Raw genomic sequence first — 27,123 nt, 5'->3', positions numbered from 1 at the left:
TGAACATTCGAAACTAGAACGATAATGAACATTCAATGCCAGAACGACATTCGACATTCAAACCCTGAACGACATTGGACATTTGAATCCAGAACGACAATGGACATTCGAAACAAGAACGATATTGGACATTCAAACCGAGAACGACATTGGACATTTGAATCCAGAACGACAATGGACATCCGAAACAAGAACGATATTGGACATTCAAACCCAGAACGACATTGGACATTTGAATCCAGAACGACAATGGACATTCGAAACTAGAACGACATTGTACATTCAAACCCAGAACGACATCGGACATTTGAATCCAGAACGACAATGGACATTCGAAACTAGAACGATATTGGACATTCAAACCCAGAACGGCATTGGACATTTGAATCGAGAACTACAATGGACATTCAAACCTAGAACGATAATTGACATTCAAACCCAGAACGATATTTGGGCATTCGAAACAAGAACGATATTTGACATTCAAACCCAGAACGATATTGGGCATTCGAAACAAGAACGACAATGTACATTCGACACAAGAACGATATTGGACATTCAAACCCAGAACGACATTGGACATTTGAATCCAGAACGACATTGGACATTCAAACCCAGAACGGAATTAGACATTCGAATCAAGAACGACAATGGACATTCGAATCTAGAACGACATTGGAATTTTAAAACTGAACGACATTGGACATTCAAGCCATGAATGACATTGGACATTTGAATCCAGAACGATATTGCACGTTAACTGAACTAAATAGGTAATCATTTTAGCTGTCAGTTTGTTCATTAAGCAAGACTTTGGGACATTTTCGTATTTTAAGCTAACGTTAATTTGTTTTTTTTCAGATTTTCTACATGAATATTTCAACACACGTAGATAAAGTTTGTAGAAAAATTTCTTTGCAGAGACGTATCTATCACTGTTGTAATTTGATATATAAAGTTATACTACACCTAAAATCCATTTTGGAAAAAAAGTACAATACTTTTACTGCACGAAATTAACATGTTTTGTTTGCACAATGAAAAAATAATTCACTATTAAACTGAACTTTCAGCATGCCGGCGGCAAGTGATTCTGCCTTTGGTCTGCACTATTCGCTATTCAGTCAGAAAATATTGTGAACACCCTTTGAATGGTACTGCAAAAATTGACTGATAGACCAGTCCATTTAAGAAATTTAGCAAGGTGAAGGTTAATGATGTACAACAAACAACATAGCATAATTTCCTCTAATTGCGTCTGTACATGGTCAGTTAGTGTATATAAATACTGTCTGCACTTTGTTGAAAATAGTCAGTCCGGCTATTTATCCAAGACTATTTTTCAGCAGTGAACTGAATGCCGAGTATAATGAGTGGACCTTTATTCAACTGATCCTGGCGCATGTAAATCTTCCTCAGCATAGTAGTGGGGGATGACAATCTGAGCGTGTACAGCTCTTTGTCCTCAAGCAGTATCTGAAATGCACATCCAAAATGTCTATTTTATGATGAAAACAGCTAACCCGCCCATGTCAGTTTTGCACATATCTAACTGCAAAGTACTTTTACAGTATTCAGTGTACATTTAAAGCAAATAACACATATTATGAATAAAATATCTCAAGTTAAAATAAGCTAAACATGCACTGATATAATGCTATGCTTTTTACAATCTCATTTTAAGTTGTAAAAAAAAAAAACAAAAAAAAAAAAACAAAAACACAACTGTTCTTACTGGAAATATGTTGTCATAAGTCAAAACAAACTACATATAGACGTAAAATTAAATGAACAAGTAACCTCCAAAGTACCGAGGTATAGACGAATTTACAACATTGTTGGTTGGTTGCCCTGTTGTTTGACCAGGTATTTCGATATCAATGCGCATGCGCGTTTTGCGTGTGGCAAAAGACCGCTTAACAATAAGTAATTAACTATTTTTTTTAATTCCTTTGCTTTACTTACCGTAACATGGTTGTCAGTCTGAGCCAGAAATGAAATCTTACTCAGTGGGCAGGCAATGCGTCATTGAGTATCTTTTTATTCGCTACAATTTCTTCGTTATCTTCTTCGATGTATTCGTAAAGTTCAACTTGTCCATGAGTGATTCTTGAAAATAAATTTATACACATGTATATAGTCCGCTTCAATATGTCTCATTATATTTCGTATAACGCTATTTCCAATAACTTATGATCACATTGAAGGACATATAGCAATTTTGCCAAAGAAACCTGAGTTAGCTTTGATGATTTCATAACATGAGTTGAATGATAAGTTATTGAAGATGGTCACTATTTGAAATGAGTTACTCATCGCTTATTTTTATAATAGAAATGAATATTATTAAATAACAGAAAGCATAATATAGGTACATTATTGCTCATGCTGGATCCGATCCCAACCAAATGCATTGGTTGGCGCATAAAATTATATTAATTAGAAAAAAACAACAAAATATTTTAATCATACAGAGAAAACATTCAGCACACTTTTATGTTACGTTTAAACACAATGAATTAAAAACCGCTGTGTGTGTGTGTGTGTGTGTGTGTGTGTGTGTGTGTGTTTAACGGCGTTTTTCAACATAATTTCAGTTATGTAACGACGGGCATTTAACCTAACCAGTGATCCTGGATTCTGTACCAGTACAAACCTGTTTTCCGCAAGTAATTGCAAACTTCTCCACATGAACCAGAGATGGAGGACGAATGATTTCAGACACAATATTTTTTAATCAATCGTCACGTACGCCGCGCCCGGGGATCGAACTTACTATCCTCGTTCGGTAGATGTGTGCTCACCCTGCGGGCATATATCAGACTCGTGCTTCGGAGCAAAGCTAAGGCTTACACACGAACACTAAAATTCCGAAACTGTTTTAAGCTAAAACACGATGTTTGGTTAAATCAAATAAGATGTATCGTTAAAACCCACGTGCTGCAATAACTATTCAACCTTATTAAAAACTTTGTACAATTTTAAAGGAATTTTAAAAAATGCCAACATTTTACACCCGATTCTACCACTGTTTTCCTGTGGGTATTCTCCCCCCCCCCCCCCCCCCCCCCCCAGCTATTCCTATCTCAAACAATACGGTAGACTTTCTGACAAAGTAGTTGTAAAGGCTTTGTTATCAGAGGTTCAATCAGAATAAACAGAATACCGATGTCGAAATTTTTCCTCGGAATGACAACATCAGCACTTCAAAAGGTAACAATGAGATAGACAACAGCATGGTGAAAGACCAAATGAGAAATGAAGATGATCAGATTGCCAAAACTGTCCTGGGACCACGAGGGCACGCCAACTCTGAAACCTGGCTGCTATCACAGTAGAATTTATGAAGAATTTCTCTCTGTCATAAATGATTTCTCCCTCCAACAAACGGTCAGTTTTCCTACAATGTTAAACAACACTTTAGACCTCTTCCTCACCTCAAACCCAACTCTGGTCAAGCATGTAAACACTATGGGAATTTCTGATCATGATATTGTACAAGTGTACTCAGATGTTAAGCCAAGGTTCAACAAGCAAATTCGATGAATTGGTATCCCCCGCCGAAAGGGTTTGTGGTGAGGAATGGCAAAAAGATATATCCGGCAAAAAGTTAAGGATGTTAATAAGAAGCAAATAATTTCATTAGTCAAAATCAATTTAACAGAAAACAAATGTTTAATTAAAGAGTACATAATAAATGTATGATACTTTGATCCTGACTAAAGAATTTATTTTGAATGGGATATGCTTACTGTAATAAGGTTAGCTTTTAAAATTAAATGCAGTTAATTGAAATGTGAGCTTGAAGTTTAACTGGAATGAAATATTGTCTTTGAGTGGTTTGGCACCAGGTGTTGCTGTTTTACAAGTTCATGTACATTTGAACTTAAAAGATCAGATGTCCTTAAGAGAACACAGGTAAGATATCTTGAACATGGCTGAGGGCAAGGTTTGTGCAGTCACAACTTAACATGTTGAAGGTTTGAACATTTAGAAAAAAAAAGGAATGGAAATATATATTTTTTAGGGGGTGGGGGTGCAGGGGAACGGGAGAGGAAACAAAATTTCACATGTTGATTATAAATATTGATTGAAAATTAAAAATGAAAAAAAAAAGGTAAAAGGGTGAAGTTGGAGGGGGGGGGGGTGGGGGGGGGGCAGAGGATGCATGATCAGTGGTGGGCATGACTGGGTGGAGAAGTGACGTGGGGGAATGGTACAACTTGGAAGGTTTGAAAAAAAATCAAAAATAAGAAATGAAAAAAAAAAAAAAACAATTTGGGGGGGGGGGGGGGGGGGGGTTGGGAGGGGGCCATAACTCTGGTGTTACTTGGGCAATCTGTCTGAAACTTGATGGGCCCCATAACCTCATAGTGGTGAACATGTATATGAAGTTTGTTTGAAAAAAATCTAAAAAGTAAGGAATGAATTTTTTTTTTTTGGGAGGTGGGGGTCGGGGGATAGGAGGGAGGTGTGTGATCAAGGTAAGGGGGTGACCAGGTGTGGGTACACAACTTCACATGTTTACAATAAATGTTCATGGAAAAGAATGAAAGAAATTTAATGAAATTCTACCAAATGGTAAGTTTGTTATGTACAAATATGTGGATTTTTATACAATTAAAGGGCAATAACTCTTAATTTACAAATAAATCCAAATGAAATTGTGTGTACACAACCACATTATGGTGATCTAAATTCTGTTTAAGTTTCATAGTTCTAGGTCAAATATATCAAAATTTATGATGCAGAAATTGCCATATTTATAGTACCCTATATAGTTAACACTAGAAACTTCTAAGGGCCATAACTCTGGTGTTACTTGGGCAATCTGACTGAAACTTGACGGGCCGCAAGAACTCATTGTGGTGAACATGTATATGAAGTTTTAAATAAATATTCCCAACCATTTCCTAGATATGGCTCCGGACGGACGGACGGACGGACGGACGGAAAGACGGAAGGACTGACGGACGGACGGACGGAAGGACGGACGGACGGAAGGACGGACAACGCCAAAACTATATCCCTCCGACTTTCGTCGGGGGATAATAAAATGATACCCCGCCTAGTTCACTAATATAAAAAAGCAGACTGGTCAAAATTTCAGCAGTTCATAAAGTCTAAATCCCCTTCCCTGTTTAAAGGTTACAACACACGGTCAGTTGAAGACCTATTGTCAGAATTCAAAGAGGTACTATCTAAAGGTATGAATCTATTCATTCCAACCAAGAGAATAGGCTCAAGACCCCAACTACCATGGATTACCCAAAGCATTAAACGTCAGATTAGAAAATGAAATAAGATGTTCCAAAAGGTCAAAAATAGCACTAATCCAAAGGTCGAACAACTTTACATACATTTAAAAAATCTTGTTAGGAAAAATATCAAACAAGCTCATGACAGCTACATAGACTATGTCCTTGAATATCAAGATGACCCGGATAACCCCCAAACAGGTCAAAACTTCTCTCGCAAGAAACTTTTCTCCCTTGCCAAAAATGCCAAGCAAGATTCCCAAGGCATATCCCCTCTTCTAGAAAAAGGTCAACTTCATACGGATGACAAAAAGAAGTCCAAAATATTCACAGTCGTCAATTCCAATCTGTATTCACCCCAATGTCACCTCTCAAATTAGGCCAACTCTGTAAAATGAAAGTGCAGTCTCTACTCTCTATACCAACTGATTACCAGCCAAAATATCCCCTAATGCCAATGGTCACTATCGGCATAAATGGTGTTCGGAAACTCCTCTCGTCCCTTAAAAATAGAGAAAGCATGTGGTCCCGATGGTCTTAAAGACAAAGAAAATCTCCTATATAAGTGCCCCCCCCCCCCCCCAAAATACCAGACTTTTTAATCCCCAATATACAAGATCCTGTCTGGTCCAGTCTGATAAGGGTCCATAAAACCCCTGTAGACTTGACATGTAGCCTAACTATTGTCAGAGAATCATAAATTTTATTGCCTACAGGTAAATTGGTTATTTCCTGTGTTTTGTATTTTATTAATTGAAATGCTGTTGTCTTTTTTCAGCATGTACACAAAATTATTTTAATTGATAAGATACTAAATTTGATTGCTCAGTCATGTTGAGTAATGTCCTGGCCAATTAAATTATAACTCTTATAGCAAAGCATTTCTCACTATAAAATAATTATTCAAAACTTAATAAGAGAAATTACAAGTTTGTTTATTCAATGATTATGATCTTTTTATCAAAAGTAACAAAATAAAAACGAAAAAAAAAAAGATAATTGCTGGATTTTATTAGAAATTAAAGAAGCGTTCAGTTGCATTTTTAACAGATAAAGAAGGTATATAGACAGAAGGATGTTATATATTAAAAATGCTTAATTCCTCTTGTGTTGTCTAAATAATGTTAACTTTCTTTTATGTATAATAAAATCCAGCAATAAAGATATATCATTGTTCAAAATACACAATAATTTATTACTTCTAAAAGCTATGTGCCTGAATGCATTTTTTTATATTTTTGATAATAAAAAACAGCAATAATGAGATGTAATTGTTAAAAAACTTACTTTATTAAAAATATGATAAAACACTGTTGTATCTTATCACTTTGTTTATTTAGCCCTAATTCAATCAAGCTGTCTAAACTCGTTATAAAGGTGAGAACTGATTTGCTATAAAGGTGAGAAATATCACCTGCAATTTAATTACTGCACAGTAGCTATACAGTAGCTTATTATGATAAACAGAAGCAAGTCTACCAATGGTCCTGACTTGTGTATTGGCCCTTATCGCCAATACGCAGACCTTATCATCTTCATAGGCCACATACCAGGCATACCAGAATCAGTGTCTTTAAGCCGATCCTTCTGAAAAATCTTAGTGAGCAAATCTCACCACTGGTCACTAAGCTCCAAGGCCAATGTCACTCCTCTGTTTAAGAAGGGCGACAAAAGCAATCCTGCAAATTACCGGCCTATATCCCTAACTTGTATTCTTTGTACACATCATAGCCTCTAATATTACCAAGCATTTCCAGGTTAACAATATCCTCTATGACCTACAGCATGGTTTCAGAGAGAAAAGGTCATGCGAAACTCAGTAACTCGAACTTGTAGAAGATCTATCTCGTAACTTAATTCAAGGCCACCAGACGGACTTAATCCTTCTGGACTTCTCTAAAGCATTCGACAAGGTTAACCATCTGAAACTTCTGTACAAACTTCATCAACATGGTGTTCAGAGCACCACGTTGCACTGGGTCAAGTCTTTCTTGATTGGCAGGCGCCAATCCGTCCTTGTGAATGGTGAAGCATCAGATAAAGTTCCAGTAACGCCCGGAGTCCCACAGGGCTCCGTCCTAGGCCCCCTTCAATTCTTACTCTAAATAAATGACCTGCCTGAAAATCTGATTAAATAGGTCCGTTTATTCGCCGATGATACTGCTGTCTATCGAACTGTAAATAGTCTTGCCCAAGAAAACATCCTCCAGCAAGACTTAAATAGGTTATACTTATGGGAAAGTAAGTGGGACATGGTGGGGCCTCCGTGGCCGAGTGGTTAGAGTCGTTGACTTCAAACCATTTGCCCCTCATCGATGTGGGTTCGAAACCTCATTTGGGGCGTAGAATTCTTCACGTGAGGAAGCCATCCAGCTGGCTTACGGAAGGTCGGTGGTTCTACCCAGGTGCCCACTCGTGATGAAATTATGCACGGAGGGGCACCTGGGGTCTTCCTCCACCATTAAAGCTGGAAAGTCGCCATATGACCTAAAATTGTGTCAGTGCGACGTTAAACCCAACAAAAAATAAAAAATAAAAGTGGGACATGGAGTTTAACCCCTCAAAATGCACAGTTATAAACATAACAAGGTCAAAAACCCCTTTAAAATCAAAGTATACAATCCATGGCCAAGTCTTGGAAACAGATCCTGATGCAAAGTATCTCGGGGTCACTATATCCTCAGATCTTAACTGGAATAAACACATCAATTTAGTCACGTCCAAAGCTACCCGAACACTTAACTTCATTAAGCGAAATATCCCATGCAAAAACCAAAAAGTTCGGGAAGAAGCTTATAAAGCTCTAGTCAGGCCACAGCTGGAATATGCTAGCTGCGTCTGGAACCCTTATACCCAATATAACATCCACCAGATCGAAATGATTTAGCGGAGGGCAGCGCGATGGGTTAATCATGACTACTTCCCTAACAGCAGTGTCACAAACATGCTAAGTCAGCTGAGATGGCGTACCCTTGAAAATAAGAGATCTGATTCACGCCTCCTTATGTTCTACAAAATAGTGAATGGTCTGGTTGCTGTACCAGTTCCTCCCTATGTCAGCCCCCATCCCGTCTAACAAGACATATGCATCCCCACTCCTATACCCAGATCCACACTCCCTGTAATAACTATAAGTTCTCTTTTTTCCAGCCGCCATAGTGCTTTGGAATTGCCTTCCAATACAACTTGTGCAAGCCCCCACCCTGAAGGGTGTGAACAAACACTTTTATTCTCCGGTCCAGATGGGGGATGTGCGGGAGGGGTATCCCCCTGTTGCTGGTGGGTGTACGGGGGCCTCCCTGGAAAAGTTTTGTTTCTCGGGGTCAACGGAGAGTAAATTTCGAGCGTTTTAGAGTAAAAAAAACAAGAATCTGAATCCCATCAAAAATGTAATCATCACTTCAAAAATTAGAAATCCATTATTATTTTACCAATTTTCCCATGATATGAAAACGAGCATAGTGGGGGTACGGATGAACAACAATGAAAAAATCATACCATTTTAAATCACCGATAGATATAGGGGTGTAACGTTCTAGACAAGTTCATTTATCCTTGAATTGAATTTACCATGCACAGCAAGTTATGTTTGGATTCTCGGTGCCGCAGCACGTTATAATATGAGTTTTGTACTGTTTGTTCAACTGTGAAGATGCAGCTTTAAAAGTTTTGACCATTATTTTTGAAAATCCTAGGATTCTAGGTGGACTCCCCCCTCCCCCCGGCTGGATCCACCCATGTCTATACTGTATTATTCAAAAGACATACGATTAGGATCTTTTTGATGTTAACAAATGAATACCTGTCTGAAATCACCTTGAAGCTGTCTTCGCGGAAGAAACTGCGGTGCCCTGATATAATCCAAATCGTAATTAACTAGATTCTATATTGTACTTTGAAAATGGAGCCTTAATTCAAAGCCCGAGTGTTATTTTTAGGACATGTCTGGGTTTTGGAGGAGGTATTCTTGCTTTTGATTGTTTTTAAATGTTACTGTCCGGTCAGTTTTACTAAAATTTCCAAAATAGTAAATAGATCTATTCCAAAATGTTTTGCTGTTCAAAATTACAAAAATAATCTATAAAGAAGCACCCTCTCTGACTTACACACAAAACATGAACTGCCTATACTGCAGTACCCTAATTTTTATTTAGAACTTATCAAAAACAAACTAGTGCAATTTTTTTGTGGGTAATAACGACCCTCGCAATAACTGAAGTCATAGTTGGTCTTTAATTGATTTGGCATGCCTTTTATCTACGTCATAATCATCACGCTATCAGTGACGTCACCCAGCGCCATTTTGGATGTTTACACTGAATGTGGTTCAAGTTTTAAAAACTTTTGACGAACTTTAAATTATCGGTGCCAAAAAGGTAGGTCAAGTTTTCAATTCGCTGTACTTTGGTAAAAGAAGGATTGTATCTTAACTGTTATTTACTGTATGCTGTCAGAAATTGCTTTAAACGGATATCTATTGGCATTTAACGAAAATATCCTCGAGAGACCATTTTTCGTCCCTAAGCGTTTATTGCAAAAGAAAGATTTATAAAAAGGGCAGGGTGATAAATGTAAATCACTTACTTGATCAATATATCCTTTTCCCTTTATCCACTACGAATTTTCTCCTGAACGCATCACAAATCACCAAAGAAAATGATTTTTTTATGTAACTGACAGTTTACATCCGCCATTTTTTATGGTCCGTATAACGTCACCAGACGCGTGCCACAAAAATCAGGCCAAACTTTTCATATTAGGTCTAACGTCCTAGAATAGAAATTAATAAGAACGTTGAAACATGTAACTTTGTTAAAACTACAACAGTTGAACAGTATTTCTTTCACTTTAAACATTTTTACTCCTCAGACATACAGTGGGGACTATTACCCGGCTATTATACCCGTGAGGGGAGTCCAGCCGTATACAAAGATAGATAGAATAGGGACAGAAAAACTTGTCACCCAGCCTGTGAGCCTGATGACTCTGACTTTTGAACAGTAAATGAGATGTACCCAGTGTTTGCAGGGTATGTTATTTCTGGTGCCATCACACTGAGCCCACTTAGTAAGCAACACTGTATCACACTGTTTTAGAAATGGCAGCTGGTGTGAAAAGGTGGCAAACACAGCACACAAGTGACATCATCATCATTATCATCATCATCAATGTCACTTTCATATGTCTCAATCTAAGAGATAAGATTGATGTGGGACGGCCCAGGTTGTTGATCTAGTTCAAAATTGAAATATTTCAAAAACATGACAGGCTAGAGTTAACATTGTCCTTGGTGACCTTACTCTTTTGGCCTTTTTTAATGATACAAAATGAAATGTACTTTATGTTTACTGTTTGGGAACCAGTAGCCGGACACAGTTTCGTACTTGGGCTCTATTATTTCCTAAAAAAATATTTGACCTAGATCTAAATGAAGCGCACACTGCACAAACTTCAGCTCCTTCCGCATCCGATGTTGTCATCTGCATCGCATTGCGACGTAAAATTATGGGTTCTATCGGACCTCAAAAGGGGTCATAAAAAGAAGTTATTTTCCCCTTAAGGTAAACCAGTATCCGGACAAATATTTTGACGATGTTTTGCTGTTATTTTGGTATCGAAACAAGTAATTTAGTAATTAGGCTAAACTATTTTTACACATTTCTTTATCATGAATCTCTCCAAAAAATGCACATGAAACATAACCCTACGTTCAATGGCAGCTACGAAAGCAAACAGAGGCTGACTATAAAAGCTCGAATTTTATCTAACACGAATTCTTGATAATTCTAATAGTTATAGAATAAAATCAGTGCAAAAATCGACAGTCCTGCTTTTTATGTAACTGTTACCGTGAAACTAAAAGTAGCACATGTTATCAGCAGAAAATCAATATGTAGTTTAATTATTTCTCCCCCACTTGATACCTCGACCTGTGTAAACTACCGCGCATGCGCAATGCTATCTTCGTGCCCCGTTAACTTAAAGACAGAAAGTTGTTTTGTAAACATACGTGAGATATCATCATAAAACCTAACACTATACAGCCTTGTCATATAGTGGTTCGTTTTAGACATGGAGAACAAACATCTAAATGATCTAGATGGAACAATTACCTGCATAACAGCGAAATTAAGCGGTTATTACATGGAAACTAGTCCTGTCCGGATACTGGTTCCCAACCAGTACATGTAGACATTTTCTGCTTGATTGTCTCTTCATGTTCTTTAATCAATAATCTGTTCAATGACCTCTTTCTTTATTTCTTTACTTGCCACAATCTTACTGTACTCATAACTTTTATTGGTTTCTTTGTACTTTCAGTTTTAATGACTTTCAGTTGCTTTTCCCTAGTTACAAGTATTTCAAGGGCACTTTTTTCAGCATTCATGACTATGCCATCTTCAACTGTTGACTGACTGTCCTGGCTTAGAACTGAGTTATCCTCATGGTACACCTCAGCAGGCAGTAAATACTACTTTGGTACTGCAGTAGGATTGAACAGATAAATACCTGTACGTTTAAAAGCTGACTGCATGTTTTCTATAGATAAAGCCTTGACATAAACACGACAAACCAGTTCACAAATAATGTAACGGGTGATTGTCGCTCGGGTCTGCCGCATAAGCTTGTGGCACTCAGCATTGTACATTCGTCCGAATGGTCCATAACAAGAAACATTCAATGGCAGGAGAATATGACTTGTATGGGCTGGTAGAATGAAAAAAAAAAAAAAAAAAAAAAAAAAAAAAAACAAACAAAACAAACAATACTTCTCTCCAAAGCCCATTCACAAATACCAACAGAAATATGAGACTTGTGTCCATCAACAACTAAAAGAACTTTCTGACCGTCTCGTCCTTGTATATATTTCAAAAAAATGAGATGACAGGTATTCTCTGAAAACTGCTTGGTCTTAAAATGTTCTGCAAGCTTTGCCTCCTCAAACATGGTTAATAGTGGGGCTTTACCACTGGCAACAGTGTCCGAGTCAACCTTTCCCAGAACTCTATCTCTGAGGGTTGAAACCGGCACATTGTATGTCCTAGCTGCCCTCTTAACTGGCATTTTATTTTCATCACATTGCTGGTATGCAGCAGTCAAAGCAGTTGCAGAATACTGCCTGTAGTTAGGCCTTACTTGTTGAGGTCTAGCCTACCAAAAAAAAAATAGTTTCTTATTTTTATGCTAAGGACTCAATATTTTTTGGTTTGGCGTTAGGACATTTTCTACTTAATTTTTTAATCACGTCACTTTCATTCATAAAATGTAAACAAAGCAGATGTACAGAAAAAGAAATGTTTAAAAACAAATATTTCTTTGTTTCCAAGGAAATTTTTATAACATGCTATTTGGAATTAGTGAAAAATGTTTATTTTTTAATGTAATCAACTATTTTAGCGATAAATACCTGTTTAAACCTCATATTGGCTTGAAAATTACTCGACCGTAAAATGTACGCGATAGTAAAAAATTTTCCCACGGTATGCGCGCGCATCATCAAAATCTGGCGAGACAGGACAAAATGGTAACGAATGCAAGGACAGGGACGAATAATGGACCTCCGACGATACGTTAGGCACAGTGAAACCAGAGTCATAGCTTCTATTCCGTCTAAACAGCTAATCGCATGTATTGATATGCTGCCGTTTGACGTGAAAGGCCACGCCTGTCAAAAAATATCAATATAAGAAGGAGAATTTAGAATGTGCTATGGAACTCCATGCAAAGATTTCGGAAAATTTTGTATAAAGAGAAATAAACATAAATTGGCCTTTTTTGTAATGAATGCCATTTGAATCAGTGTAGTCGCTTCTAATTTGCAAGAGAAACGTTTTCCTCACCCTGTGATTATGTCATGTTTTCAAACAGCGGCCGCCATTTTACGAATTTCTCCTGATTGTAATGACGTCATAAATATGTAAATCACTGGGACCCGAGTCAAACGTGCGGTTTCCCACGGGTTTCTTTGGAACTGTGGGGGGAAATGCCTATCTGTTGCAGAACATAAAACCTTAACTTAATTTCTTAAGCTAATTAAAAAATAGTGATGGATGATTGGATATTTTTTAATCTGTTGTGCTGCTATCCGGGTATGGTTAAAGTGACTGCTCTCAATTCTTGATTGACCATAAATTAAAATGCGCGTAAAGAACATGAGGTTTAATAAACGGATTTATTCATTTACACTTTTTTAGGCCTCATTTGCCCCGTCATAGGCAGAATAGGGGTCGAGGCGCACCCCCTACCTGCCAAGTACAATGACAATATTAAACACATACATCTAATTTTATAAACAAAGTAATCAAAAAACATGAAACCTCTATATCCTATCTAATATCTTATTAACAATGATTATGATCATGATTCAGGTGACTACAAACGTTGTATATTCCCGTTGTCACAATACGTTATCGAAACGAAATGTTAAAGCATGTGTGAGGTACACCTGAACAAGGGGAGAGAAACATGTTCCCGCTATCAATAGGTACGTCTGCTGTTATCTCCCTTGCAATAGACAGCGTCAAGAATACTTCTGTCGTCATATTTGTTTTTACCGTATTTTATGTTGCATTATAGCATATTTTTGAAACGCATGTTTGCGTTGTAACTGAATTTGTGACTATTTCTAAATTTCAATATTTGCCATTTGGTTTCGAACATTAGTGCATTAATTATAGGCGATTTTGTACCTGTGATTATATCGGTATGAGCAACAGTGTATGCAGTTCCCCTGTCTATCTTTGATACTTTTTCAGCTATCTTTTGAATTTCATTCCATATCATCAGTTATTTGACTTTATCGCAAACCCAGAATAGATGGGCAAGGGTTTCTCTTTTCTTTTTGCATACTTGACACTTTCATGATAGCTAATCTGTGTTCCGTGAAAATAACATTGTGTAAAACCTTTAACTGGAACTGTTTGCTTTTTAAGGACGGCACGGAACGGGTTTAATGTTTAAGATACGTATCTTACCAGTATCGTGGGGGAAGCATGTAATGTTTTTTTTCCCATAATATACAAAGGTGTTAGTTAAAACTGATTTATTTTAGCTTGACTGTAATAAAAGTTTATTTGATCCACTCTCGAGTCCGCTTCCTGAAAAAGCACTTCTACTAGTGTCATGATTTGAAGATGCGGTCGTGACCTCAGTGGGGCTTGAACCTACGAACCCTATGTTGAGCGACCGACACCTTAACCATTAGACCAGCGCTCCCCGTGTGTTAACATCTGCAGACTGTCTCATAGGCTCGGACATAAACAATCCCTCGGGAAATTGCAAATGCTATATCTAATATGAATGAACATGCGCTATATCTCTATGGAAATTTCCGTTCTCTTAAAGTCATACTTGTATGCTAACTGTTTCCATCTAGGACGGGAAAATCACATAAAATTTAAAATTAAACAAGTGAATGAAGTATTGCCATGTAGTACAAAGTCCCCTACTGGAAAGCACCTAATTTTCTCTACTGCAGTATAACATAATGAACTGATAGCTGTTAATAATGTATAAACAATATTGTACTATATATACAATATATTATAACAAAACATTTGGATTAAAAATTGGATGTAACATGCATGTTGTACCACAGAAAACTGGTCTCAATTTTTTCCTACGGTTTGTAATAAATAAGTTACAATATAAGCTATTTATAGTAAAACAAAGGGACATAATTCTATAAACAAGAGTGCCTCATGGTGGTGAACATTTGTGCCAAGTTTCATCAAAATCTCTCCATGCATAAAGAAGAAATGCTCCGGACAAAGTCATTCTTGAATTTGGCATTTGACCTCTAATTGTGACCTTGACCTTAGACCTAGGGACTTGGTTCTTGGGCACAACAATCCGTCTCATGGTAGCGAACATTTATGCCAAGTTACACCAAAATCCCTCCATGCATTAAGAAGTTTTCCAGACAAAGTCATTCTTGTATCTGACTTTTGGTCTCTATGTGTGACCTTGACCTTCCACCTAGGGACCAGGTTCTTGCGCATGACACTCCATCTCATAGTGGTGAACATTTGTGCCAAGAAATATTCAAATCCTGTTTTGCATGACAAAGTTATACACCGGACAGGAAAAATGTCCCATTGACCTTTGATCTCCAAGTGTGACCTTGACCTTTAAGCTAAGGTTCTGGGTGTTGCGCATGACACGTCGCCTCATCATGGGGGATATTTTTGCCAAATAATATTAAAATCCCTTGATGGATGACAGAGTTCCAGACCGGACAGGAAAAAAACCCCTATTGCCCTTTGACCCCCAATTGTGACCTTGACCTTTGAAGTAGGGGTCCGGGTTTTGAGCATGACACGTCATCTCATCATGGGGAACATTTGTGCCAAGTAATATTAAAATACCTTCATGGATGACAGAGTTATGGACCGGACACGAAGCAGACCCTGTTCATGCCATGTTAACATTTGACTGCCAAGTGTGACCTTGACCTTTGAGCTAGGGGTCTGAAAGTTGTGCATGACACATCATCTTATTATGACGTACATTTTTGCCAAGTAATATTAAAATCCCTTCATGGATAGCAGAGTTATGGACCGGACAGGAAAAATAGCCCTGATGACCTTTGACCTCCAATTGTGACCTTGACCTTTAAGCCCGGGTTTTGCGCATGACACGTCGTCTTATTATGGGGAACATTTGTGCCAAGTAATATTAAAATACCTTCATGGATGACAGAGTTATGGACCGGACATGAAATTGCGAACGGACGGAATGACAGAATGACGGATGGACGGAAAGGCGCATTCCTATAGTCCCCGAAACTGGTTTTCAACCAGTAGGGGACTAATAAGCAGGCTGTCATTAACGAAGGGATCGCATGGAAGACACGTGCAGAATTGCCGCCGAAAAATTTTGTACGTGTTGAAATAGTGCAAGGATCCTTGCCTCGAAGACGCAGTTGTAGGGAAGGGAAGTGGGCGTCCGGGGGGGGGGGGGGGGGGGGGGGGGGGTGCGTCGAGTGGAGGTCTTTACTATCGCTGACTTAAGTGACATCTGTTCAACATGAAAATAAGTTCAGCTGTACAGTAAATTATTTCTTTATTGTTTCATTCTTAATAACCAAGACATTTATTCAACGTGTGAACTTTTTTTTTAGATCTACAAGAAATTATACATCAATGTTTACTTGTCCCAAAATTTTCATATTTTAATTATTTAAACCTTATTGACTCATAATTTATTATACTCTTCTAACAATACAAATGCGCATACATGACTCATAATTTATTATACTCTTCTAACAATACAAATGTAATGTTACGAGTCGAAAATTAAATTAAGGAATGATACCTATAAAATACAATTTCTTTATCAAGACTGAAAGTGATTTATTACTGCTTCTTCAAAACGGAACTCGCCTCCTCTATTAAAATGTTAATTTTAAAACCTTCGTTGCAACATATTTCTAGACATGTCTATGTTACAAATAAACTGTCCGGAGAAAGAGCCCTGACAAATGAAAGTTCAGTATACTGTATGTATCTTTCGTTATTTAAAGATACCCATATGCGCCTCATGTAAATTTGCATGAAGCTCTCGGCCTTCTTACGTCATTTGTCTCATACGTTGCCTGTATCGGAGATGTGAAACAGTAACAACCGGGACGCGGACATAGAGATTAACCATATTTATTAAAACTGATAGAAAATGACTGCTAAAAGAACTGGATATAGAAGACTGGAAATAATTCAGTTAGGATAATCTACTAAACTACAGGTTATCATTGAACCATGCTTTTGGAAATGATGTTGAATTCAATGAATCATCGTTTCAAGAGCATGGTGCGATCGGTGACTGGAATTCATCGAGATGATCGACGAAGTCAGTCCGGACTTAAGATGTCGTCGAGGAGACAGACAGTTTAAATGAAATCTGTAAATTTTGAAGGGATTAGGCCTACAACTTTGGAAGAATAACAGTGAGTCAGTTTACTTTTTCTTTTTAAAATAACTTTTGTCTATTGTTGTTTATTCAAAACACGGCAATTCTTTCAGTACAATCGCATCTATGAAAATTAGTTTCGAGTAGCTCGTGAATCGTGGAATTTCCCGTAATCACCATTATCATTGACCTACCAAATTTGCATATTCCCCATGATGTATTGTAGTCAAATTCAACATGCACGTATTTAGGGTTTAAAAGTATTAATCCGAACCTTCCCGAAAGAGTCGACTTCGTAGAAATGCAGCAAAGATATCAATCAGTAAGTGAAGTAAACAGATTTTAGGCAAAATGTGTATATTGGACATATTTAAGCTGAAACCTTATATTGCATATTTTTGAATGGAAGGAAATATAGCTCTGACAGAGGCCCGATAGGGATAGCTGAATTCGGAGCTCTATGTATAGTGAAACTCTAGGCCGGGCTAAGGCGTACAAAATGTTAGTTTCCGGTATAAACATGCTCAAAAAATTAGGGTAGGTAGTGTTTTTTTTGTGGGTTGGTGGGGGGGGGGGGGGGGGGGGGGGGGGGGGGCGACTATTCGGAAATTATCTTTGTGTGAAAAAATGAATACAAATAAGTGAGTTATGCCTTTAGAGTAGTCTAATTTATTGTACGCGAGTCGTGATGTCGTGATATTGTGATAATTTTTGCATATGCAGACCGATTTCACAGACTGACATTTACCTATGTCTGACTCTGGAGGAGAGATATTGCAAAAGGATGCTAAAATACAGGTTATCTTTGAATCATGCGTTTGTAAATGATGTTTAATTTAACAAATCATCGTTTCAAGGGCATGGTGCGAATGCTGCCTGAATTTCATCGATGTTTAAAAACGCTTGTTTTTTTACAACTTATTCTAATATGACTAGGCAATGCTTAAAGGCTGTGACGTAAAACAGAGCTGGTGCGCCCGTGATATATTACAGACCACAGTATATACCGTATTAACTAAATTTGAACGAAAAATATCTTACCTTCCCGTGATATATTACAGACCACAGTATATACCGTATTAACTAAATTTGAACGAAAAATATCTTACCTTACCTTGTTTTTTATCCCAGATGACCCATATTCAAAATTGACCTAGATTTCATCAAGGCAACCATTCTGAACAAATTTTATGAAAATCCAGTGTAAAATACAGCCCCTATTGCATACACAAGGTTTTTCCATGATTTGACCTAGTGACCTTGTTTTTTTTTAACCCAGATGACCCATATTCAAACTTGACCTAGATTTCATCAAGGCTGTCATTCTGACAAAGTTTCATGAAGATCAGTTGAAAAATACAGCCTCTATCGCATACACAAGGTTTTTTTTGATTTAACCTAGTGACCTACTTTTTGTACCAGATGACCCATATTCGAACTTCACCTAGATTTCATCAAGGCAACCATTCTGACCAAATTTCATGAAGATTAATTGAAAAATACAGCCTCTATCGCATACAGAAGGGTTTTCTATGATTTGACCTAGTGACTTACTTTTTAACCCCAGATAGCTCATAATCAAACTAAACGTAGATTTTATCAAGGCAATCATTCTGACCAGATTTCATGAAGATCAATTGAAAAATACAGCCTCTATCGCATACACAAGGTTTTTCTTTAATTTGACCTAATGACCTACTTTTTGACCCAAGATGATCCAGATTCAAACTTGACCTAGATTTCATCAAGGCAATCATTCTGACTTAATTTCAGGAAGATCAATTGAAAAATATAGCCTCTATCGCATACACAAAGTTTTTCTTTGATTTGACCTAGTGACCTAATTTTTGACCCCAGATGACCCATATTCCAACTTGACCTAGACTTCCTCAAGTCAATCATTCTGACCAAATTTCATAAAGAACAATTGAAAATTACAGCCTCTATCGCATACACAAGGGTTTTTTTTTTATTTGACCTAATGACCTACTTTTTGACCCCAGATGACCCTTTTCAAACTCGGCCTAGATTTTATTTAGGTTATTATTTTGACTTAATTTCACTAAGATCAATTGAAAAATACAGCCTCTATCGCATACACAAGGTTTTTCTTTGATTTGACCTAGTGACCTACTTTTTGATCCGAGATGACCCATATTCAACCTTGACCTAGATTTCATCAAGACAATCCTTTTGACCAAACTTCATGAAGATTAATTGAAAAATACAGCCTCATTGATTTGACCTAGTGACCTAGTTTCTGACCCCAGGTGACTCTTTTTCAAACTTGACTTAGATTTCATTAAGGTAAACATTCTGACTAAAATTCATGAAGATCAATTGGAAAATACAGCCTCTATCCCATACACAATGTTTTTCTTTGATTTGACCTAGTGACCTAGTTTTTGATCCCAGATGACTCATTTTCAAATTCAATCTAGATTTCAAGGTAATCATTCTGACTAAAATTCATGAAGATTAATTAAAAAATACAGCCTCTATCGCATACACAAAGTTTTTCTTTGATTTGACCTAGTGACCTAGTTTTTGACCCCAGATGACCCATTTTCTAATTTGGCCTAGATTTTATCAAGGTAATCATTCTGACCAAATTTCATGAAGATCAGTTGAAAAATACAGCCTCTATCGCATACACAAGCTAAATGTTGACAGACGACAGACAGACGACGGACGCCGGACATCGAGTGATCAGAAAAACACACCTGAGCATTGCTCAGGTGAGCTAAAAAGTAAAACACAATATATTAGATAATACTTATAGGTGAAAAAAGTATTGCAATAACAATACGAACTATTCAAAGTAAAGCACAAGATATTAGACATTTTTCCTTCCTTAGTAGCAAAATATAGGTACTACTTTTAAGATAAATAATGAAGTGTGAGAGGATTTGTTGAATACATTAATGTTTCAAACTTATGAACACAGTGGCAAAAATATGGTTTCAAAAATTTCCTACGTAAACTGTAATATTTTGAGCAGACTAATAAAAAATGAAATTCTTTTCTACTACATTTATGTTGCAATTTAGACACAGTCTTTCTTCTCGTCTGGACATGTTCACATCCCCCCGATTGTACTGCTAAATTATGAGAAGATAACCTAAATTTTGCCTGTGATATTCTGTATTTACTAATATTTACTTGATTAAGTTATTCTTCAAGTTGAAATGAGTGTTTGTAAAGACTATAAGATGCCAATCTGCTTGATTCTGTTTTTAATATTTTGAAAGTTGATATTTTCTTGGTTAATCAGTATGTCATTCCGATTTCATTTACAATGGATTTGATTTGATAGGTCCTGTTTTTTCCGCTATAAGAGTTATCGTTATCAGCATCAGTTTTTAGTGTTCTATACATGCGTTTCGACAAGCAGTTATTATCTACTGATATTAATTTTAACCAACATTTTATTAAGATCAGTTTTCGTTGGATTCACATTGGGTATCGCCCCGTTTCTCCGTATAGTCCATCTAGATTACTTGATTTTTTAACGCACAAGATTTTCCGAAGGTACAATGTATAATTTCTAATATAGTGGAAACTAAAAATCTTAATGTGTGAAACAGCTGGCCCGATTTAAAATAATTAAACAAAAATGGTCATTGTGTGGCCCTCTATCCAACTGTTCAAATTATCCCGATTCGCATAAAAACATGACCGCAGAGGGCGTGGTCACTTTTCCATTCATGTTTAAATTGGAAACTTTAAAAATCTTCTTGGTGAAACCGCAGGCCCGATTTTAAAATAATTTCATGTAAATGGTTACAGTTGGACTCTCTAAATTATTCCGATTTGTCAAAAAAAAAACAAACAAAAAAAAAACATGACTGCAGAGGGCGTGGTTACTTTTCCCTATATGTACATAGTGGAAACTTTAAAAATCTTCTTGTATGAAACTGCTGGCCCGATTTTAAAGTAATTTAATACAAGTGGTCCTTTTTGACCATCTATCAAAAATGTTCAAATTATTCGGATTCGTCAAAAATCATAACCGCCAGAGGAATTTTCCCTATATGTTTATACCGGAAACTAAAATTCGTCTTGTCAGAATCAGCAGGTCCAATTTTAAAATAGATGTACACAAATGTTCCATTGGTACTGAACAACTTATTCTGATTCGTCAAAAAAATGGCCGCCAGGGGGTGTGGTCAGATGTCCCTATATGCATATAGTTGAATCTTAAAAATCGCATTGGCAGAAACTTCCGGCCCTTTACGAAGAATGTACAAATATGCTATTTCAAAATAGTTTCACAGACATTTTCCTTGCATAATTATCTTAAAACTAAAACTGTTCTAGTCTAGGGCCATCATCACCCTCAAATTGCTTTTAAATAAATCTATGGATGAACCATTTGCAAATAATAAAATAAATATTATAGTATCAACTAGGATACAAACGGTATTATTTGATATCTTAGTAAATATTTTGTTTTGCAGAAATGTCCTTCTCAAGCAGCGATTCTAGAAGTCATGATAAAACAGGAAAACAAGGCGCAAAAACTGATCAAAATTGGAAGTATACAATGTACTTTGACCCAGAGGCAGACAGGAGAACTGGTGCAGATTACGAAATTGAAGACGAGCAATTGGTTGAAAAGATGTCGCAGCTGGTAGATGCAGCTGAAATGATACAAAGTGTGCAAGCGTACAAAGGTCCTCTTGGCTGGTTTCAGCTAACCAAGGCTGTATTTTACCATGAATTCATAGTTTTTACAACTAAAAACTATTACTGGTCAATCGAGAAGCATTCCGATTGTATAACAATTCAAAGAGCGAAACTGAGATGTAATGTAGAACAGCGGTTTAGACATAATCCTAGGTTTGAGGGGTTTTCCGGGATAACACTTATGAAATCTGCTGCGGGTACAAAGAGTATAAAACAATTGATAGATTGGTTGTATATAAATCGTGAGCTTTACAAACATTATACTTTCTTCGAATGGAATTGTCAATGCTTTGCAGAGCGAGTATATAATTATGTGACTTGAATAAGTAATGACAAGCTGAGACAAAATAAAATCAATCATGAAAATTGTAAATAATTATGTATGCCTTAATTTTTCATGTACTGCATTTCAGTTAATGTTTTTAAAGTGTTTTCTACAGCGGCACTACAGTAAAACTTGATAGATGAGCTTCCAGTATGGCGTAAGATAGGCAAAAACTTTAAAAATGAGTACAGAGGTCGTATTTCTCATCTTTATGTTTGTTCTATAGGATTAATAAAAATTCAGGGGGATTCGATCCGTCATACATTTAGTCTTACATACACTAAACGTTTATATTAAGTCTACTCTTGGTATTGTAACGGAGAGTAGATATTTTCGGTGATTTTCCAATCCACCACCCAAACAAAGGCGCGAAAGTGACATTTCATCCAGACAACATGTTAAATTTAAAATCTTTGTTACTAGCAACCAGACAGTTATTCAGCTTCGGGTGTATTGTCGTATTGTCATTACAAAAAGAATTTATTCAAATTTGCTTTTATAATTTGGAAACATTCATCCGTGCCCAGGTACTGTCTTAAACCTTTTTCTACTGCTAGTCCTGATTTAAACATTCATTTGTATGTGCAAAGTTTGCTCCGAAAGATTGATGACAAACTCCGTGGACGTTAACCTTATTTTTATTAAGACACATTTTTTTTACTGTAAATGTTCAAAATGACAACTCAGTTTTTGAGGCCCGCCTATATACAAATAATCCTACGTTACAAAAACTTGTTTTCCCATTAATGTAACGAAAGTAGGGGTCATACTGGTCTCAATGGCCAAGCTTAGTTATACATAATAATGTCTTGTACAGAGTACATACAAATAACTTGGGGGAGGAGCAATTCCTGATTTTAGTGCCACAGGCTGTTAGAGAATCAGTTCTGAAATACATACTTGACCATAAAACTGCAGGACATTTAAGGGAAAAGAAATCATATCGAAGATTAAAACAGAATTTTTACTGGGTTAACTGTAAACAAGATGTGACCAATCATTGTAGAACATGTATTAAATGTCAAGGTCGAAATATGCCTTACAGAGCCTCAAAAGCACCATTATTAAAGTCAAATTTTACTGGTGTACCTTTAGAGAAGGTTGGAATGGACCTGATAGGTCCTTTACCTTTAACTCACAGGGGAAATAAGTACATTTTGTCTGCACAGTGTTATTTTACCAAGTGGGTTGAAATGAACTCATTACCAGTGTAAAACTTGATACAATAGCTAAGGTGTTAGTCAATGAATTTATATGTAGAGATGGCCTAATGACTAAAATAGTGACTGACCAAGGCCGCCAATTTGAATCAAATTTATTTCAGGAATTATGTAAACGACTGGGCATTGTTAAACTTAGGTCAACAGCCTTTAACCCAGAGACCTGTGGTCTTATAGAAAGAATAAACCGCAGTATTTGAAGACATGTTAAGTAAATACATAACAGTAAACCAGAAAGACTTGGATGACTGGATACCAGTATTACTTATAGCATACAGATCATCATTTCATGCAAGTACTGGTAAAACACCTTACCAGATGATGTTTGGACACAATCCAAGATTACCTATTGACATTCTGTATGGTCATGGACCCCAAGGCAATTTAGATCTTTCAAGTGAATATTATGTCCAGAAGGTTCAACAGTACCTTAGAAAATACCATGAGCAAGCACGTCAAGCTATGCTGACAGCAGCAAAACAACAGAAACATGAATATGATACCCGTTTAAATTTAATCACTTACAAGGAAAATGACCTAGTATGAGCTAAGGTGTTTACCAAAAAGAAAGGACTTAGCCCAAAACTAAGTTTTAGGTGGTTGGGACCCTTTAGAGTAGCAAAAGTGATTTCTACTCTTGTATTACAGATTATAAATGTAAAGACTGGGAAAGTCTTTAACCCTTACCCTGCTATATTTCTATAATGGACTGGTCCATCTTTCAATTTGGACAGTACCAATTATTATTTAAAGGGGTTTGCACTGAAAATTTACTGACTAAATAGCGAACAGTGCAGACCATGATCAGACTGCACGGATGTGCAGGCTGATCTTGGTCTGCACTGGTCGCAAAGGCAGAATCATCTGCCGCCAACAGGCTTAGGGTTAATGTACACCATAACAAGTTAAAACCATACAATATCTGAAGTGTATCTATAATTACAGACAAAAAAAAATGTCTGATAAGTGTATAAATATGCCCAGTTGTATTATATCAGTTGTGACAGAATATTTTTGTCATATTACCATGACCACTACATGTACATATATTTTGTAGTTTGTTTCATATAAGATATTGTTAATAATTATAGTATTTCAGTACAGCTGTCTTGGTACCAAAGACAGTAATTCAGTGAAGATGCCATTTGCCATGTACTTTATTGTGTTGCTTATATGTTTTGACCGCTGATTTGCATTAAACTCCAATAAAGAAACCTGTCAGACCCAATAGATTATACCGTCGCAGATTTTGTACCGAGATGCGAATACAGTTATTAAGACGTGTCATGCCGTGTAGCCATTCCGTGTGGCATATACCGATTAACATAAATGTGCCCAAAGCATTTTTTTACTGAACATACATGTGCATTCTACTGCTGATATAAATTCCTGTTTAGTTATACAACCAGTGACTTAGTAATCAGATGTACAATTGAAAAGCTGACTCTTTTAAGCAAGATTTTAACCTTAAATACAAATAAAAAAAAAAAAAAAAAAAAAAAAAGAACAGTAGACTGACCTGCAGCAATTGTAAAAAAGTTATAATACAGAAAGTACAAGTAGAAAGATAGCAAAAATCAAAATCACAGTTTTGCTTAAATTATTTTATTTACAAAGATTGACTAGTAGTTAAAAATGTTCTTTTCATTGTAATCTTTTTCAGAATGTCAAAAAACTAAGAAATTAATATGGAACATCATATTTTTACCTATACATACGTTTAGAAATAGTTAAAATCATTTTTTAAGAAAAATGAAAAAAAAATACCATGGCAAAATTAAGAATTTTCTTGCCATGGCAAAAGGTTTTGCCATGGCAAATTCAATTTTCTCGTACTTATTTACAAAAAACTAGTAATGATATTATATCAAAACATACTAACTTTAAAATAGGTGGGTTAATGTAACAATTTAAGGCAATTTTCATTTTTGTAAAGCGCGTATAAATATCAGTGCCGTAGCCAGACACAAATTTTAACCGAGGCAACCTAGGGGGATCCGGGGGCATGCCTCCCGGATTTTTTCCCCAGGACGTCTCTGGTGCGGTCTGAAGCACTCTCAAACTGTTTTATATCACAGTAAAATCGTCCCTTTAGCCCTATATTTCACAGAACGTTCATATTTTAAGAAAAAATATATTTATAACAAGGATAATTGGGGATTTATCCTATTCTAATATAGTCTCGGATACAATCATTTTTTGTAATTGAAAGGCAATAAAATCAGAAAACCATCAGTAAGACATACAAAATGCTTTTTTAGCTCACCTGTCACATAGTGACAAGGTGAGCTTTTGTGATCGCGTGGCGTCCGTCGTCCGTGCGTCCGTGGACGTCCGTTCGTTCGTCCGTCCGTAAACTTTTGCTTGTGACCACTCTAGATGTCACATTTTTCATGGGATCTTTATGAAAGTTGGTCAGAATGTTTATCTTGATGATATCTAGGTCAAGTTCAAAACTGGGTCATGTGCGGTCAAAAACTAGGTCAGTAGGTCTTAAAATAGAAAAACCTTGTGACCTGTCTAGAGGCCATACTTTTCAATAGATCTTCATGAAAATTGGTCAGAATGTTCACCTTGATGATATCTAGATCAATTTTGAAACTGGGTCACATGCCTTTAAAAACTAGATCTTTAGGTCAAATAATAGAAAAACCTCGTGACCTCTCTAGAGGCCATTTTTTTCAAAGGATCTTCATGAAAATTGGGTCATGTGGGGACAGGTGAGTGATTCAGGACCATCATGGTCCTCTTGTTTAGTATACTAGTAGTTTATTAGTTTATAACCCGGGAGGGGGTAGGTACTGGAGGGGGACTGTGTCCATGTTGGTGTAAAGATAACTATGAAATGGTGGCCTCTGGTGCATTTTTTTGGTCTGAATTTTAAGGTATTGGAGGGGATTCCCCTTCAGTTTAGTGGTGGTCAGATGGTTCTCTTATTTTGAAATACAGATACGAAATGGTGGCCTATGGTGCATTGTTTGGTCTAAAATTTGAGGTACTGTAGGGGGATCTTCTCAATTTAGGGGGTCAGGGGGCTCTCCCCCTGAAAAAAATGAATTACAAGTATGAAATGGTGGCCTCTAGTGCCTTTTTTGGTCTGAATTTTAAGGTATGAAAGGGGATTCACCCTCATTTTCAGGGGGCTTTTTCCCTGAAACATTTTGAAAATTCTGTATGAAATAGTGACCTCTGGTGCATTTTTGGATTTAAATTTGATAAATATAATACACAATTGGGTTCGACTTTGATGAGTAGCTCACTTCTCAGCCAACTTTGGGGAGGGGGCATGGACAAGGCTATCAATATGGATTTCCGCCTCACCTTGCCTCAATGATGTCATGAGGCAGATATATTATGTTATATTCTCATGATATTAATATACTTCTCTGAACTTTTATAACTGAAATTTTCATCAGTGTGAAAGGCCTACTTTTTACTCTTCTTTTGTTTTTGCCTCTCAAATTTTAACCGAGGCAACTGCCTCGGTTTGCCTCAGTGTGGCTACGGCGCTGAATATGGGCTGAATTTGCAAAATACCGGCGTGGCAAAAAGAAACCGGCGGCTATTCAAAGAGAACTTCTTCTGGTACTGTTCTTAATACCAGTACTGCTTTCCACTGCAAGTCATGTGGTCTTTATTATAATTCTGAGGAGGTTCAACCTCATCAGACACAAAGATGACCGCCACGGCCAACCAACAAGTGATGTGTTCTCTGTGTACAGGA

At 36.8% G+C, this 27,123-nt stretch overlaps 2 protein-coding genes across 2 annotated transcripts in view; one reads left to right on the top strand and one right to left on the bottom strand.

Annotated features, from left to right (window-relative positions):
- Positions 1-848: 848 nt before the first annotated feature.
- Positions 849-27,123, bottom strand: part of LOC123537206 (uncharacterized) — a 48,096-nt gene continuing 21,821 nt past the window's right edge. Inside the window, exon 6 of the mRNA XM_053529076.1 lies at positions 849-1,476. Within this exon, the coding sequence (XP_053385051.1) occupies positions 1,336-1,476 (141 nt within the window). The 3' untranslated portion in view covers positions 849-1,335. The remainder of the gene's footprint in view (positions 1,477-27,123) is intronic.
- On the top strand, positions 9,556-22,233 carry LOC123536976 (uncharacterized). Its single transcript, XM_045320503.2, has 3 exons — positions 9,556-9,634; positions 10,128-10,287; positions 21,626-22,233. Exons 2-3 carry the CDS (start codon positions 10,263-10,265, stop codon positions 22,174-22,176), a joined length of 576 nt encoding a protein of 191 aa, XP_045176438.2. The 5' UTR covers positions 9,556-9,634; positions 10,128-10,262; the 3' UTR covers positions 22,177-22,233.

Source organism: Mercenaria mercenaria, chromosome 17 (genome assembly GCF_021730395.1).
Source record: "Mercenaria mercenaria strain notata chromosome 17, MADL_Memer_1, whole genome shotgun sequence".
NCBI lineage: Eukaryota > Metazoa > Mollusca > Bivalvia > Venerida > Veneridae > Mercenaria > Mercenaria mercenaria.
Note: the sequence above shows the minus strand (reverse complement) of the source record. Positions and strands in the feature narration are given on the sequence as shown.

Excerpts from the sequence above, each read along its gene's own strand:
- LOC123536976 (XM_045320503.2), top strand. The coding sequence starts at position 10,263 with ATGAGATGTACCCAGTGTTTGCAGG. Across the intron at positions 10,288-21,625 it reads ATGTACCCAGTGTTTGCAGG|AAATGTCCTTCTCAAGCAGC; the intron begins GTATGTTATTTC and ends TTTGTTTTGCAG.